Source organism: Ursus arctos, unplaced genomic scaffold (genome assembly GCF_023065955.2).
Source record: "Ursus arctos isolate Adak ecotype North America unplaced genomic scaffold, UrsArc2.0 scaffold_21, whole genome shotgun sequence".
Lineage (NCBI taxonomy): Eukaryota > Metazoa > Chordata > Mammalia > Carnivora > Ursidae > Ursus > Ursus arctos.
In genome coordinates, this window is record NW_026622886.1 from 5,863,230 (window position 1) to 5,878,718 (window position 15,489).

Sequence of the window (15,489 nt, forward strand, 5' to 3'; positions counted from 1 at the left end):
TCATGACCTGAGCCAAAGGCAGACGCCCAACTGACTGAGCCACCCAGGCACCCACAATGTATATTTCATATTCCTATGTCCACTGTGTACAGAAATCTGCTCCGCAGCCCCTTTGAGTATCAGTTTAGTAGTTGTCTGGCTATTTTCCTGTGAGCGCCAGTGTGCCTTTGCCGGTTTTCTTCCTCTTGCTTTTCTTCCTGTTGTGGCCTGACCTGCTTCTCTTCCCTCAAGGCATGGGATCCTTGTCATTCTTGTATAGCTTTCCCTGACTTACCCCCATGCCTGCCTCCAGCCCAGGGGAGGTCTTGCTCCTCCTCGTGAGGGTCCTGAGAAAGAGTGGGCTCCACACGTGTTCTCCCTTCTAATGAGGAGGAGGAAGCATGGGTGCCGTGCTGGACAGGAGGCCTAGAACGTGAAAGTGAGCCACCTGGTTTTCAGCTCCTGCTCTGCCACTTAATATGTGACCTTGGGCACCTACTTAACCTCTCTGTGCCTTACTTTCTGCCTGTGTCAGTTGGGGTAATAATAGTGCCTGCCTCGTAGATTATTGTGAGGATTAGAAAAGCTAATACATGTACATTACAACATGACATAGTGGTTAAGAGCATGTGCTCTGGGGCCAAACTGCCTGTGTTCGAACCCCTGATCTAGTACTTAGGCAATCTTTCTGGTTTTCAGATTCCTCATCTGAAAAGTGGGGTAAAAAATAGTGCCTTCTATATTCTCATGTTTAAAAAAAAAAAAAAGTGCCTACTATTAGGGTTTGTTGCAAGAATTACATTAATTAAAATATGTAAAATGTGTAGGCCGGTGTCTGGCAAATAGTAAACACTATATAAGTATTAACTGTTATTAAAAGGCTTACGGAAGGGTCTATGATATAGTATCCACTCAAGAAATAGTTGCTATTTAACAGGGAGTTCCCACTTTTCAACAAAATTCTCTAAGTGGAAAGCAGAAAGGATCTGAGGTTTAAAGAGAAGAAAGCAAATTAAAGCCACAATATGGTGCCACTGCCTCCCAGCAGGATAGTTACAATGAAAATGACAATACTGAGAGCAAATAGACCTCTCACAGCTGTCCACAGCTGAGTATAAGTTAGTACAGTCACTTGGGAAAACTGGCGGTGTCTCTTAAGGCTGAACTTAACGCGCATCTTTGACCCAGCAGATCGACTCCTACGTGCATGTGCACCCAACTGAAATGGCTGTTTGCACCAAAAGACAAGAATGTAGCAAGAATATTCATAGAACATTATCCTTAATAGCCAAAAACTGGAAGCAGCTCCAATAAGTCCATTTTATAAGTGTTTATAAAATGAAAGAAGGGATGAATTATAACTGTGTGTATGTGTATTACATAGAATGTGTAAAAGAAGACAAACACAAAAGAGTACATACTGTATAATTCCTTCTTTTGTCTTGTCTTTTTTCTTTTCTTTTCCTTTTTTTTTTAGTTCAAAAACAGCCAAACTAATCTATGGAGTTAGAAGTTTGGGGTAGTGGGGACCCTTTCACAAGGGGACAGTGACTAGAGTGCTCCTGGGGTTCTGTTGTGCCATCTAATTTGATAGTTACGTGGGTGTATTTTCTTTGTGAAAAGTCATTCATTCTTCTGATTTCTGCATTTGTATCTATGTATGTTAAACTGCAGTTTTAAAATATATATTAAGTCAGAAGACTTGAGAATTCTGGAAATGATAATTTACTCTTTCAACTTGCGAAGTGTCCCTAGAATTAAAGACTTAAGAATGTGGGTGTTTTGGGGGCACCTGGCTGACTCTGTCGGAAGAGCGTACAACTCTTGATCTCGGGGTTGTAAATTTGAGCCCAACATTGGGTGTAGAGATTACTTTAAATAAATAAAAAAAACTTAAGAGAAAATGTAGGTTTTCGCTACAAGGCAGAAAATGATCCAATCTGGCTTCCATCCTTCTTAAATTGTGTCTTCAAGGCCGTAAAAACTTGAAGTAACGAGTACATTGGGCAGCATACCTTGAAATAATCATTGGTTTTCATTGATCCTGCCACCCCGTTCTAATATTACAGATTGCACGAACTACATGTATAAGTTATGTAGAAACTGGTTTGGAGCTAGAGTCAATCTTTTTAACTTTTATCAGAGTGATGCACTGACATCCTGAGGATCAGATCTGGTGGTTTTAAAATTTGGTTGAAGAAATAGTTTTATGGGCTCCAGCTGGGCGATGTAAGAGGCAAGTTTGAAGGTGCTTGAGTGAGCATTAGTTGTAATTGATGCTTACGCTTATTGCTTTGGTGTCCATCTTGCCATTGGAGTAACTTAGTGAGTTTCATCTTTGAATGGAATTTGGTTTAGTCCGCATTGTGCCCAGATTGATGATTGAAAACCTTACACTTTCGCAGAACATTGCTTCATAGCTCTTCCCTTTTCTGCTATTTTTGTATCCTCTGAATCATGGCACATTTAAGCCATCTGCAAGGCCTGAACAGAATGAGAGAAAAGCTGTCATCGCTTAGATTGACACTTGAAAAGCTAGCATTCATTCGAGTTTATTCCTGATTATCTTTTATATTTTAAAGTCTCGAACTTCATTTCAAGATGGTTGATAACGTCTCTGAGCCAAAAGCATCTGTCATTCACAGTTTCTTTTACTTGAACATTGGGTCAAAGGGAGGGGATCTGTTCTGCGTCACGCAGAAGACTCTGTTAGGGACTCAGATGTAACTCACTGGAGATACAAGAACAGTGAGTTCTGCTCTTGGTTTAATCAGCCCAGCGAGCCCTCCAGTTCGGCATGCACTTCATAGGGAATAGTGAAAACATTAAGGTCCCTAAATTGCCAGATGAATACTTCAAAATAAATGTGTTTTCAATACCTAGAATGTATCACACCTGTTAGATGTTTGTCAAAAGTATTTCTCAATATAGCAACGTTTTTGAGGATCTGTCAGGGAAAAAAATCCCTGCAGTGTTGCAAAAGAGATTGAGGATTAAAGGTGTACCCAGCGTTTACATGTTGTCCGGTAGGCTATGTAGGGCCCATAAAGCCTCTCCCAGGGGATTTTGTAAATGGGGCCTTGCTCTGGGCTGCGGGAGCCTGGGGTCCCTGTGCTGCATCAGCTGGATTTGTCAGTTGGAATCACATGGATCAGGAGGAGAGTGCCGATTGGCTTCAGAGTAGAGGCTTCTTCAGGTTGAAGCCAAGTGCCCATTGTCATTAGGGGTCTCCTCTTCAGGAATAATGTTAGGATATTTTGGTGACCCAGTAGTCCTAAATTCTGGAACTAATAGAGGGAATGAAACATGAAAATATTCCTTTATTTCCTAAAATGATAGACCAAAAATGGAGTGATTGCCTCAACTATGTACAACAGACTCCTCATTTATTTTCAAAATAGAAAGATCTCAGAAATGGAAACTCCACTAAGCATCTAAGAATAATGGTACAATTTTTACGTCTTCAGTTTTTATATATTTCATACCTAATGGATCTCCACATGGTCTTGGGCAAGTCACTTAGTATTTCTGTTTTCTCCCATTTCACTAATATACTGTAAATATTCAAAAGACCTAAACTTTCTTTGTAAATGATAGCAATTTGAACACAGGTAACATTTTTGGTTTCGTTTTTTTCCCTTTGAAGGGACAACTCTAATTTTTGCTTAAAGACACTTTTGAGAGCTGTTTGAGAATGAGTGGGGTTGGGCGGGGCTTTAATTATTTTACATAATTCTTGTGAAGTAATCATACTTATTTTTCACTCAATGTTGTCTGTTTCTTTGCTTAGCAGACGGAAGGGGGAGCACAGACAGATGGCCAGCAGTCACAGACACAAAGTAGTGAGAACTCAGAGAGCAAATCCACCCCTAAACGGCTGCATGTCTCTAATATTCCCTTCCGCTTCCGGGACCCCGACCTCCGGCAGATGTTTGGGGTAAGTCTCTGGAGTCTGGAGTCCTTTCGTGGGTTTTACAGTGAAAATATAATTTAATCCACCTGGTGTATTTTAATAAGTCATTAGGACTTTAGGATAAGACTGCACAAAAATTGAGAGAGATCCTAAGCGTTTTCATCAATCTTCAGGAACTTCTGTCACCCAGCACCGTCACTCCTGTCGTTCTAGACATTGGGCCTTGCAGGGTCTCACAAACACAAGGTGACTATGCAACCTGGTTTGCCCAGGACCAAGGGGTCTCTTGGGACGGGAGCCTTTCATTACTAAAATCAGGACAAAGACAGTAATCGTTACTTTTCAGAGTGTTACAAGTTCAGTGACCTAATGTCTGTGAAGCAGATAGTACCTGTGTTTTATTTTTACTTCCCTGCTCATAACTCAGCAGCGTCAAGACCAATCTCTAAAATCAGGTATAGGTGGTTAGTTTGCTACCTCTGATGTGCTTTTCCAGCCTCCACTTCCTCCTGAAATCACCCGTCGTGAAAACATAGCATATATAACAGCAGAGATTTAAGTTACTGGAAAGCAAATGACTGCTGGGAGTCTTATGTTTTTAATGGGCTTATGTGTTGTTGCCAGATTTCATTTGAGCAAACTCTTAACCTGAACTAGGAACAAGAGATCATGGTTCAAAAAAAGCTTCGCTGCCGTTGCTGTGTGGTACTTTGTCAGGAAAGCAGGCTCCCCGCTTGAAGTCCTGTCGTGGCCACTTCGTGGTGACAAGACCCTGGAGCAAAGTTTTGTCACTGACAGCTGAGTACCTGGAGTATCTTCTGTACCGAAGCCAAGGCCAGCATTGAGGTTTAACAGTGTTCTTAAAAGTACTTGAAGTGCCTTTACACAGAAAACGGTAGCCAACTGTTCATCTCTCTAGAAGAGAAAACAACAGAAAATACAAAGGGCAGCTTAAAGAATTGACATTATATTTAAGAAGAAATTTCGCAAGAGTAGGAGTTATTAGGTTCTCTACTGAATTATCAGAGATAATATGGAATCCTAATCTCTGGCGATCAGTGAAAATGGAGTATATATTCTCATCTGCCAGAAGTATGTTTTCTCTCAGGTCAGAAAAATTGTGTCCATTGAAGGTCTGCCTATGCCAGTTATCAGTGATTTCTTGAATGTATTGTGAGCCTTCCTATAAGGCTGCTAAGTGCAAAAAAAAAAGAAAGAGAGAGAGAAAGAAAAAAGAAAAGAGAGAAGAAAAGAAAAGAGAAAAGAAAAGAAAGAAAATGTTCCTTGCGAGGGCCACCTGGTAGGGTTGCTCTGTGTTCTCCTGCATGGTTAGTACCTTTCCCTTGGAAGGACATCAGCAGTGGTAAAGAGCAGGGATTCCATGCTTCATTTTATTAGCTGTGTAAACTTGATGGATGGCTTCCTTCAGCCTCATTTTCCTTAACCATTAAAGGAAGGCAATTCTTACCCTAGCAGGATGGTATAAGGATGCATTAGAAAATGTAAAAGGAAAACTCTAAAACACCATTCCCATCTTAGTTATTTGGATAGGCATAGAAATAAAATTAAGTCCCCTTCTACCTAAAATAAGACATTTTCCCCTCTCCTTTAATTTCCTAACGTTCTGTTAAATGATGGAACCGGAATCAAGCCCAGAAGTCTTACTCTAGAAAACATGGGCTCTTAGTACATGTTTTCTGAAAAAGATTGTAATGATTCAGCCCAGTGAAAAAGCATGATTTGTTTTGCTCTTTTCATTTTTTAGTGTTTTCACATTTCCCAAATTCTGGCTTAAAATCCAAGTGAAATAGATAATTGAGTCTATGAGGCCAATACTCAGAGGGCAGTGGGGCCAAAAAGATCCCTGGAGATTTCCTGCACATCCCTTCAGTTCAGTTCATGCAAGCACTGAGTCAGCAGGTTGTCTTGTCACCTTCTGCACACCCCTCCTCCAGATAACCTCTGTGTTTTATGTATCCTCCTCCGGCCAGCTGCTGAGCTGCTACCAATACAGTTGTTTAGGCTTGGTGTTTTTAGCTTATTCACCAAATGTTAAAATATTTAACTCATTACAAAACAAAGTTATTACTTAAAATGTTCTTGATGATGTTTATTGCCGAAATATTAAGTGGCAAGTAAATGAAATCATGTATAATGTCCATGAATGTTTAAGTACAATGGAAAATAGCATGTAGTCTGTAGAAATGAGAACACAGGTATATATTTATTGACTTGGAAAGCTGTTTATAGCATATTAAGTTCAAAAAAAAAAGTAATATGTGGCAATATGTCCTTAACAATGTCTGCCTGAGGAAAAGCGGAGAAGGCTGTGTGCCAGAACGGTGAGATGGTAGGTGTACAGAGGGTCTTCATTTTCTGTTTCCTCTTTTCCTTTTTATTTATCTATATTCCGTAACTTTTACAGTGAATGTGGTTTACTTTTATAAATTTAAAAAAAAAGGAAAAGAAAAAGCCTTCAGCAATGTATCTTTCTACTTAGGATTTGCTTCTTAAAAACTGAGACATTTAAAACATCAAACACAGAGTTAGGAAAAGCCCCAGTTCTTGTCCGTGAAGAAGAAGAGGGTAACACTGTGAATATCTTCTGAGAATAGCTTCTGTCATGTAGAGGTGGATAATGTATGAGCGGGAGAACTGAAAAAGGAGAAATTATTGGCTCCTGGTTGCGGGAAAATCAGAAACTGGTATTGGGACCCCCCAACAAGTAGAAACATGGAAGTTGAATAAGTAGTTAAAAAAACTATTCCTTTTTCAGGAGAAAATGAAGTATGTGGTTAAAAACTGACCATGAATAAATGTTTTTATTTTTGTCTCTGCAGCAGTTTGGCAAAATCCTAGATGTAGAAATAATCTTTAATGAACGTGGCTCTAAGGTAAGCTCCATCTCAGTATTCAGTGTGCCGGGTTTCTTTTTAGTTTTGTTTTAAATAGTAAGCAATCAGAAAACTTAAAGCTGTTTTTCAAGCCTGCAAAAAGTATCCCAACCTACCTGGCTTGGGTCAGATTATCTCTAAAAATAAGCTACCACATGGCCAATCTTTATCCTAATAGTTGCGTTGGGGGAGCCAAGGGGCGGGGGTAGAAGCAAGAGAAGTGGGAGGAGGGAGAGTGGGAGGGAGACCCGGAACAGGAGACACCCGCCCTCGATCGGAGTGAAATTGCCCTCACCTGCTTATTTTAAAGGAAAAGAGAGAAGACTCGGTGAAATTCTGTGAGAATTCTGTTGTGAATTCAACCAGAACAATTCAGCTTCTAAAAATCAGACTTTGAATTACATACTTAGAACAAATTTAATATTTCAGTTCTTCAGTTGCTTGCTCTCTCTTTTGAATAAATTTGACATGGCATAAATACAGGGAGTAGTGACTCAGGAATTCACTGTAAGCTGATCTCCTACTTTGAGTTCTACCCAGAGAGGTAAGCTTCGGGATGTAGAATCCCTTCAGTTACAAATAGTGAGTTGGGTTTGTTTTTTTTTTAAATCAGGATGAATGTAGTAACAGTGCACAAGTCGATATATGTACTCTCTTCTAAGTGTATTCTGTATGAGAACTGAACATTCTAATTAAAACTTATTTCCCCCTAATAATTTACTATTTTAAATTCACAGTCTATATGATTTAGAATTGCCATGCACTAAAATAAGCAGCAGTGATTTTAAGAGTGAGGGAATGATGAAGTCTTACAGTAGTGTGTGTGAAAAAATATTTAATGAACTGAATTTCGAAAAGTTTCATTTGACAGTTTTCTTCCTCCTCGACAGATGAAATACCCACCACAGACACAATCAGCTGTGGTCAAGCTTGTAAATATTAACCTTGCTGTGTTCACTTCTACTTGGATTTTTAGGTTAGAAAAGTTTTTGAGTTAATTTTTCATTTGGTCATCTCTCCTGAACTTTGAAAATCACCCTTGGCTATGATTAAATCTCTAAGAATATAATTTGAGAAGAGCTAAACAAATCAAATAAATGAGTTAATACTTACCTCTTCGATTTCCTACTCCAAATTCACCAGACCCTGGGAATTAATAGCATATTTCTACAGTTATCTATACCTCCTGCCCCATCTAAACTAACACAAATGTATGTACTGTTCTGACGCTCCTGATTATTATTCCCTTCCTTTATAGAATGCATCAGCACTGATAGTGTTTAATTCTGATTACAGTAATTCTTTGTTAATTATTAAGGAGGTAATTATACTCTAAGCTTCCAGTTTTCAGTTAAAACAAAAAAGATTAATATGCCTATACAGAACTTTCTCCAGCACTTAACCTGGTAAGTATTTTTAAAGTGAAATCTGTTCAACCTTTAACCAGTAAAACTATTCATGCTTGTAGTTTCTTCACAGTGGATTTCTGGCCCTTTGCTTTTATTTTTGTGACCTTTTAGATCCAAGGTGGAAAAATGACAGTGGTTTAGAGATGAGAAGTGCATGAACATATCAAAAATACGTGATGATTTTAAGCTACATGGTTTATCCAAAGTCATAGTTTAAACGTTTTTAGTGTTAAGTGTATGCACTTAAACTGTTGTTAACTGGACCCCAACAACCCGAAGCCCAGTATGGTTTCATCAGGCACTGGGGCCTTGCTCCTTCCAAGAAAATAATCAGATTGAATTATTGTGAAGCAAAGGAAATTGATCTTTCTTAAGGCTTCTTTCATTGACTTCAAAGATTTGCCTACTACCAAAAATTGTTTAATTTACCCGATTTGATGGCTTCTCCCTGTAATTTTCATGTTTCAGTGACACACACCTTTCTTTTCTCTTGGGGAATCTAAAAGCCTACGCTGCTCCTCTCAGTATAATGCCGTGTCCTCACTGCCCCTTTTTCTTTGGGGCTGCTAAAGAGGAGACAGACTATGTATTCACTGGCAGTTGTTCTTAAAACAAAGCACAGAATTCAGAATGGCCTGGATCTGCCTTCGAGGACTGATACAACATCTGCCTTCATCCTTTGTCTTTCTCAACTGTCACCTGAAGTTCTGTCCTGGAATGGGTTTTCCCGGAACTGTTCCGGAGACTCGCTAACAGAGGTTTATTTTGGAGTCAAAACCCGGCCACCTCTTCTGGGATCCACCTCACATAAATTAAAGAGTACTTTTCTTTTTGTAAATTGTTTATTTTCTCATTCCTTTTATGTTTGTGGTTGACTATAAAATTACAACATGTCTTGAAAGGAACCAGAGATAAGGAGACCTAAGTGGTCCTATTGTTCACTCGAGAGTTGCTCAGTCTTTTAACTGAGTGCTTTTCTGTACAGAAATTAGCTTTATTGAATTTTTTTTCAATAATGGAAAAACGAGTCACAAAATAATTCCGAGATAAGTGATACTTACATGTAAAACAGTTACCAGTGAAACAGTTAAATAACCACATGGCCCCAAAACAAAAAGCAGCTCTTTACCATGTCTTCTTTTTTATAATGAGACTGTCAGCCTATGGTTTTAGAACATACCCACTTAAAAACATAGGTGAACACTGTCATGCTGCCTTGCCTGTCCCCCTCCCCGGCTTGCCGGCATTCTACTTTTTCAGCTTGCCTGAAAAAATCGTTGTTGAGTATCTTCCTTTTTTCATCTTTGACCTTCATGTTCTAGATTTGGTTTTCCTAGATTATGGAATGAACGTGTATCATTTACATTCATACACATGCAAAAAATATATACTTAGATTATTTCCCGTGATTTTTTAAAAATCTTTTTTTTACTCTGTACTGCTTTGTAAAAGCATAAAGTCAGTCATATCTAATTTTCTGTGATTAACTAAAATAAAGGTAGACTATCCTTTTGAAAATGTTCAATTACGATATAGGATGAAAAATGCTACCCCTGCCAAAAAGTGGAAGTAATATACTCAAATAGAATCCATAAAATGATTATCCTGATATGTGTAACTTTATTGATGCCCCAGATGTCACCAGTCATAACAAAGGACTACTATAAACAATAGAAATTCTGATAGTATATTGGTAGAGTGGCCATATGTCCTGGTTTATCCAGAATAGTCCCAGTCTGAGGCTATTGTCTTAGCATAATTATTCATGTCCCCTTCCCCCCTCAGAGTGCTCCAGTTTGAACAATAAATTGTATTGCCTCTATCCTTATAGATTCTTTGAGTAACAACTTTTTTAAAGCACCCTTTTCAAAACCATTATAAAAGAAAAACATGATTTTTAATGTCCAGACCCCCCAAAAAAGCATACATAATTCATTAAAAGAGCATATACACTAATAATCTCCTGTATTTCCTTCCAGTCTTTTTTCTCACATAGAATCTTAAACAGAACTCTAAATAACGGTAACCTAGTTCAACTTGACTTTACATTCTATGCTAGGTGCTTTTAGTGACTGAGAACTCATTGCTTTTCAAAACTTTTTTTAAGTTACTTAAATTCCAGTTGGTTAACATGCGGTGGGATATTAGTTTCAGGTGTACAGTATAGTGATTCCACACTTCATACATCACCTGGTGCTCATCACAAGTGCACTCCTGAATCCCCATCTCCTGTTTTACCCATCCCCCACCCACCTCCCCTCTGGTAACCATCAGTTTGTTCTCTGTAGTTAAGTCTCTGTTTCTTGATTTGCCTCTCTCCTCTCTCTCTCTTTTCCCTTTTGCTCATTTGTTTTGTTCCTTAAATTCCACATGAGTGAAATCATATGGTATTTGTCTTTCTCTGACTGACTCATTCAGACTTCCCAGCATTCTGTTCACGATCACCCAGCCCCATAACAATTTGTTTTTGATAATTATCACATGTAATTATCTTATTAAGTAAAGAAATATACACAATCTAACATTTATATTTTCCATAAAGTTTTGTCAACCTACTTCTGGTGTGGTTGTTGCTCCAAGGGCATACATCGTAAATACTGAGTATGTAGGAGCTCTTCACGTCTTCAGACAGGCCAACTGTTAAGGTCCCTACAGGACCGCAGACCAGATCGCAGCAACCATCATTGAGATTTCTAGCAAGTTTTTAGCTCATGTGTTCTCATTACTTCTCGCAGGTGGATATCTGGAATGACGGGGATCTGAATTTAGGTTAGGCTTCAGTTTAGGCTGGAGTTAGGGAAGATAAAGCCTCTAACCCCATCCTCAGACACAAGTAATGTGCTGTAATTTCTTGCCTGTTTCCCTGGATTTTGATTTCATACAAAGGGAAATTGTTTATTTCTTTCAAAATGTGGTCAAAAGACTGTCTTTGAAATTGCACTAACTAGGCCTTTGCTTTTCAGTAAAATTTGATAGGTAATGCTGAGTTGAAATGTTTTTCATTATAATTAAAATTGAATTAACAGTGCATGTATTTCCAAAGGGCTTAGTTTATTTTCTTTTGTTACCATCTTATGGTTTTTAGTTTTATTTTTCTTTTATTTATTTTTAAATTTCTGTGTTCTGGCCATACCCAGGAGAACCTCTGCTTTTGATTTCTCCCTTAAAAGTTACATGGTAAATTTTCTTTCTCATTCTTCTGAGATGGAAAAACTCTCAAAGATTATACAAATTTAAGAATATTTTTACAAAGCTCATCCTATTGCTTGTTATTTATTGCAGTCTGAGGCCAGACTAAAAAGGTGGCAGTTATTCGGCTCCTATAGGCCCTTGATGATAAATGGATGTCAAGACAGGTGATAAAATGTCACACTTGGTAGAAGTTTTGACCACAACCATAATCCTGATAGACACAACATTCCTCAGTTTTCACAAGACAGCTAAGATAGGGGTAAATCACTAATGGAACACTGGTATATTTAAATTATTAACACAGAAGGAGTTTGGGAACTGAGATCTGTGGGTTATAGTATAAAGTATAGAGACCTGCGTTGTCCAGTACAGTGGCCATATTGAGCACTTGAAATGTGGCAAGTCTAAATTCAGATGTGCTTTCAGGGTAAAATACACGTGATTTCAAAGACTTAGCAGAAAAAAGGGCTATCTCATTAATGTTTTTATATTGATGCCATGTTGAAATGATAGTATGTTGCATGTATTTTATTTTAAATAAAATACATTATTGACATTACTTTCATATATTTTTACTTTTTTAATGTGGCTAGTAGAATATTTAAAATTATATATGTGGCTTGTGATATATTTCTGTTGGATAGCACTGATAGTATAGACAAACATATCCACATCGGTTTTTTTTAATTAAAAAATAAAAGTTTACTTTTTGTTTATCTGTTTTTTATCTTCTTAAATACCTGAAATGTTTACTCTTCTTGAGAATTTGAGATTAAATCTTAGTTTGACTTTGTAGCTCTTCCAGCTGGTTATTTTGTTTTCTTGACTGATACATTATGTAATCATTTTGAAGCTCTTCTAAGGAAACAGTGTTAGGTTTAGACATAATTTTATTAAATTTTTCTTTTCAAAGCAAGAGATCCAAATCACCAAACAATATGAATTAGACTTCCAGGAATGAAGGGACATTAAAACATAATTTCATGTAAGCATGTTTTCCTTTTAGTAACTTTTTAAGCCTGGATAATCTGGGAATATCCTCAGCTCAGTTCCTGGCACATTTTCAGAAATGCCAAATTTTATTGAAGGAATGGTACATTAAATTTTTTTTTCAAGTTTTATTTGAGTTAATATTCTTGCAACCAAATTGTAGTTAATAAGTTTCAACACGAGAGGAAAGTATTAAAGAACAGTACTCTAAAAATGCTGGCTAGACTTCTCACCTTTCTAATCACAGACTTCTGAGAGATAAATGTTAATTTCCTATTGCTTCTGAACAAATTATCTTAAAGTTGGTGGCTTAAAAACACAGATTTATTATCTTACAGTTCTGGGGATCAGAAGTCCAAAATGGGTCTCACCAAGCTAAAGCCAGTGTTGCAGGGCTGCGTTCTTTCTGATGACCCTAAGGGATAATCCACTCCTTGTCTTTTCCAGCTTCTAGATGCGGCCCACAATCCCTGACCTATAGTCCCCTTCCATCTTCAAAGCCAAAATGGCCAGTTCCGTCTTTCTCAGGCTGCTGCACTCTGATTCTGACTCTCCTGTTTCCCTCTTTAACTTGTAAGCACCCTTGTGATAACATTGGGCTCACCTGGATAATCCAGGATAATCTCCCTATCTCAAGATCATTAATTTAATCACATCTGCAAAATCCCTTTTGCCAGGTAAGGTAGTAACATTCACAGGTTCCAAGGATTAGAATGTAGACAACTTTGGGGGGCTGTTATTCTGCCTGCTACAAAGTCTGTTTATCTTCAAAGGAAAGAAGGCAATCTGCTTACCTCTGTTTCCTATCAGGAAGTGCAAAAGTATCAGCAAGACCTTCTTCCTCTTTTACCCTAGCTGGAGATGGCTTCATTTTGTATCTTTGGCGTCTTGATTAGTATTTCCTTTGGAATGTAAGCACTTCTGCCGGCTGTAAAATGTCAGTGCTTATGACACCACCCTGAATTCTTTTGGCTGCAGTTACTGCGTCACAGGTGCTCTGTCAGCACATTACAGAGCCAAGGCTCACAGAACACATTTAATAATTAGACTCGAAAAAGACAATTAGAAGGATTTTAGGACGAGTGCAGTTTAATTAATAGAATACTGAACTTAGGTTACAAAGCTTAATTTCTAATTTTCTCACCATTAGCTGTGGAAAGAAGACACCTGGAGGAAGATGGCCTTGTTGGTGCTTGGGTGTTTAACCTCAGTTTGATTTACTTTTCTTCATCTTAAAAATGAAAACAACAGATTTGTCCTTTCTCTACCCCATGGTTGTATTTAAAAGACAGACAAGTATGTGAGTGTGTGGGTGTATAGATCTGGATAGTCATAATGCCAGTACTAAAAACTTCCGGTAGTAGTCTCCACATAATCTGTTACCCAGCTACTAATTTATCATTTACTAATTTAACCCAAAGTATAGAATGTATGAGGCTGTGAGAATCAGTTGGAATACAGTTTATAATACTTCTACCATGTGATACAAAAACTCATCACTACCTGTGACCTTTCCTGAAAGGTTTACTTAACTTTTCTATTGGAGGACTCTCAGATGCCTCGTGTCGGTGACAAACAGTGTCATTAATTAGTAACTTGACATCCTATACCTCGAGTTGCCCATGTGGCTGTAACATGTTGGTATCAAAATTTGTTTCTGAAAATGTGTTTCCATTGATATTTTCAACATACTTACATTTTTAAAGAAAGTATTAACTAAAATTACCTGTAGTAGTCCACCTCAAGCAGCATACATTTAAAATTTTCTGTCGGCTTAGCATCGCACTTTCTAGGGTATTTGTGGTGATATCCAGGTTACAGGTAGAGATAATCCATCGGGATCTCCATGGATTGCCACTCAACCATATCGTCATGTAGAATGCAGTGAGATCCTTCAAAATGATGGAATTGCTTTTCTGAAATCTTATTGAGCAGTGCACACCATTGACCATCTCAGTTAAGAACACGTTTATATTCATGGGGAAGGACTCGTGGAGGGCAGCAAAGCAGAACTTCGGTAAAAATAGCAAAGGGTTCCAGGTTATCCTACAGTGGAATGTTCAAAGAATGCTAGAGGGACAGTGCAGCTATTGAGAAATGGGGACTTTCCCAGAAAATCCGAAGAATTTACTACTCTACACATGTAAATAGCTTGAGAAAATGTTACAGTTGCAGAGTGGAAAGAGAAGGACAAAGCAGCTAGGATGAAACTGGTACAGTGCTTGATGAAATAGTCATATAAATATATAGTAAATCCTGCTGCTTTTGACATTGGTGGTATGATTGTGACCAAGACAGTCTTTTCAGATAAATATGAATATAGGAGTAAGTGGGTTAACTCCCTGGTTCCTGCTTTGTCCACTTAATGAATTAAAGCTCCATATGATTTATTTGTGTACAGTGCACAAAGAAATTAATTCTAACTCAGAGGAGCAACTGTATTGCTGTTCTGTGGTATTCTTTTCCTGTCGAACAGTATACAATTGATATCCCTAACAGACCTCATTCGCACTGCCTTTTTGATTATTCCTTTTTTCCTTCCACATGGAAAATTACTAATACATTTAGTAGCAGATGTAGGCTTCAACAAATGTGTAAATTAGGCAAATTTGGGTAAGCTATTTTCTGGAATTCAGCTGAACCTATTTTTACTCTGAGTGCCAGTCTGGTTGTTTAAAATTCATTGACGAAAAGGCATAATTGGCTGCTGCTTAGTGATATTTTCATTAGCTTAGATGAGCATGGACGCTCTCTTCTTCCACACCCAGTACCTACAGAATTGTAGATCGAGGCTCTGTTTTAAATTATCCTGTTCCCAGAGGAATTATGGTGATAACAAGCAAGCATGCAGAGTGGGGCTAAAATGATGAGATCGCCCATTATACAGTGATTACACCTAAATGGAAGGCTTCATATAGAAGTTACCGGGGAATGACAGATTTAATGAAGTATTTTTTAGCATTACATAAAGGGACACGTAAATTAAGAGCATGAATTGAAAGAGAGAGGACATCTAAAAATATGTTCAGATTCTTGGTGAAGAGTTTGACCCGAGTAGCTCTATACCTTAATTTTGGTCTGGCCTCACATGCTTTATGTTTTATTTTATGAT

At 38.0% G+C, this 15,489-nt stretch overlaps 1 protein-coding gene and 1 long non-coding RNA gene across 42 annotated transcripts in view; one reads left to right on the plus strand and one right to left on the minus strand.

Annotated features, from left to right (window-relative positions):
- RBFOX2 (RNA binding fox-1 homolog 2) overlaps positions 1 to 15,489 on the plus strand; it is a 269,661-nt gene that overhangs the window by 226,114 nt on the left and 28,058 nt on the right. For 25 of the 40 annotated variants that reach the window (XM_044384441.3, XM_026499693.4, XM_044384439.3 and 22 more), the window contains 2 exons: positions 3,770 to 3,916; positions 6,733 to 6,786. In XM_044384441.3, the coding sequence (XP_044240376.1) occupies positions 3,770 to 3,916; positions 6,733 to 6,786 (201 nt within the window). The remainder of the gene's footprint in view (positions 1 to 3,769; positions 3,917 to 6,732; positions 6,787 to 15,489) is intronic. The other 15 variants (XM_044384442.3, XM_044384443.3, XM_057316432.1 and 12 more) reach the window with 1 other exon arrangement.
- Positions 1,295 to 15,424, minus strand: LOC113256002 (uncharacterized). Of its 2 annotated transcripts, XR_006409684.3 has the most exons (3): positions 10,752 to 15,424; positions 4,699 to 4,807; positions 1,295 to 2,463 (listed from the first exon to the last, which is right to left on the minus strand). It is a non-coding gene; the product is annotated as an uncharacterized LOC113256002 (long non-coding RNA). The 2 variants fall into 2 exon arrangements; XR_008960766.1 differs by having other exon boundaries at positions 1,295 to 4,807.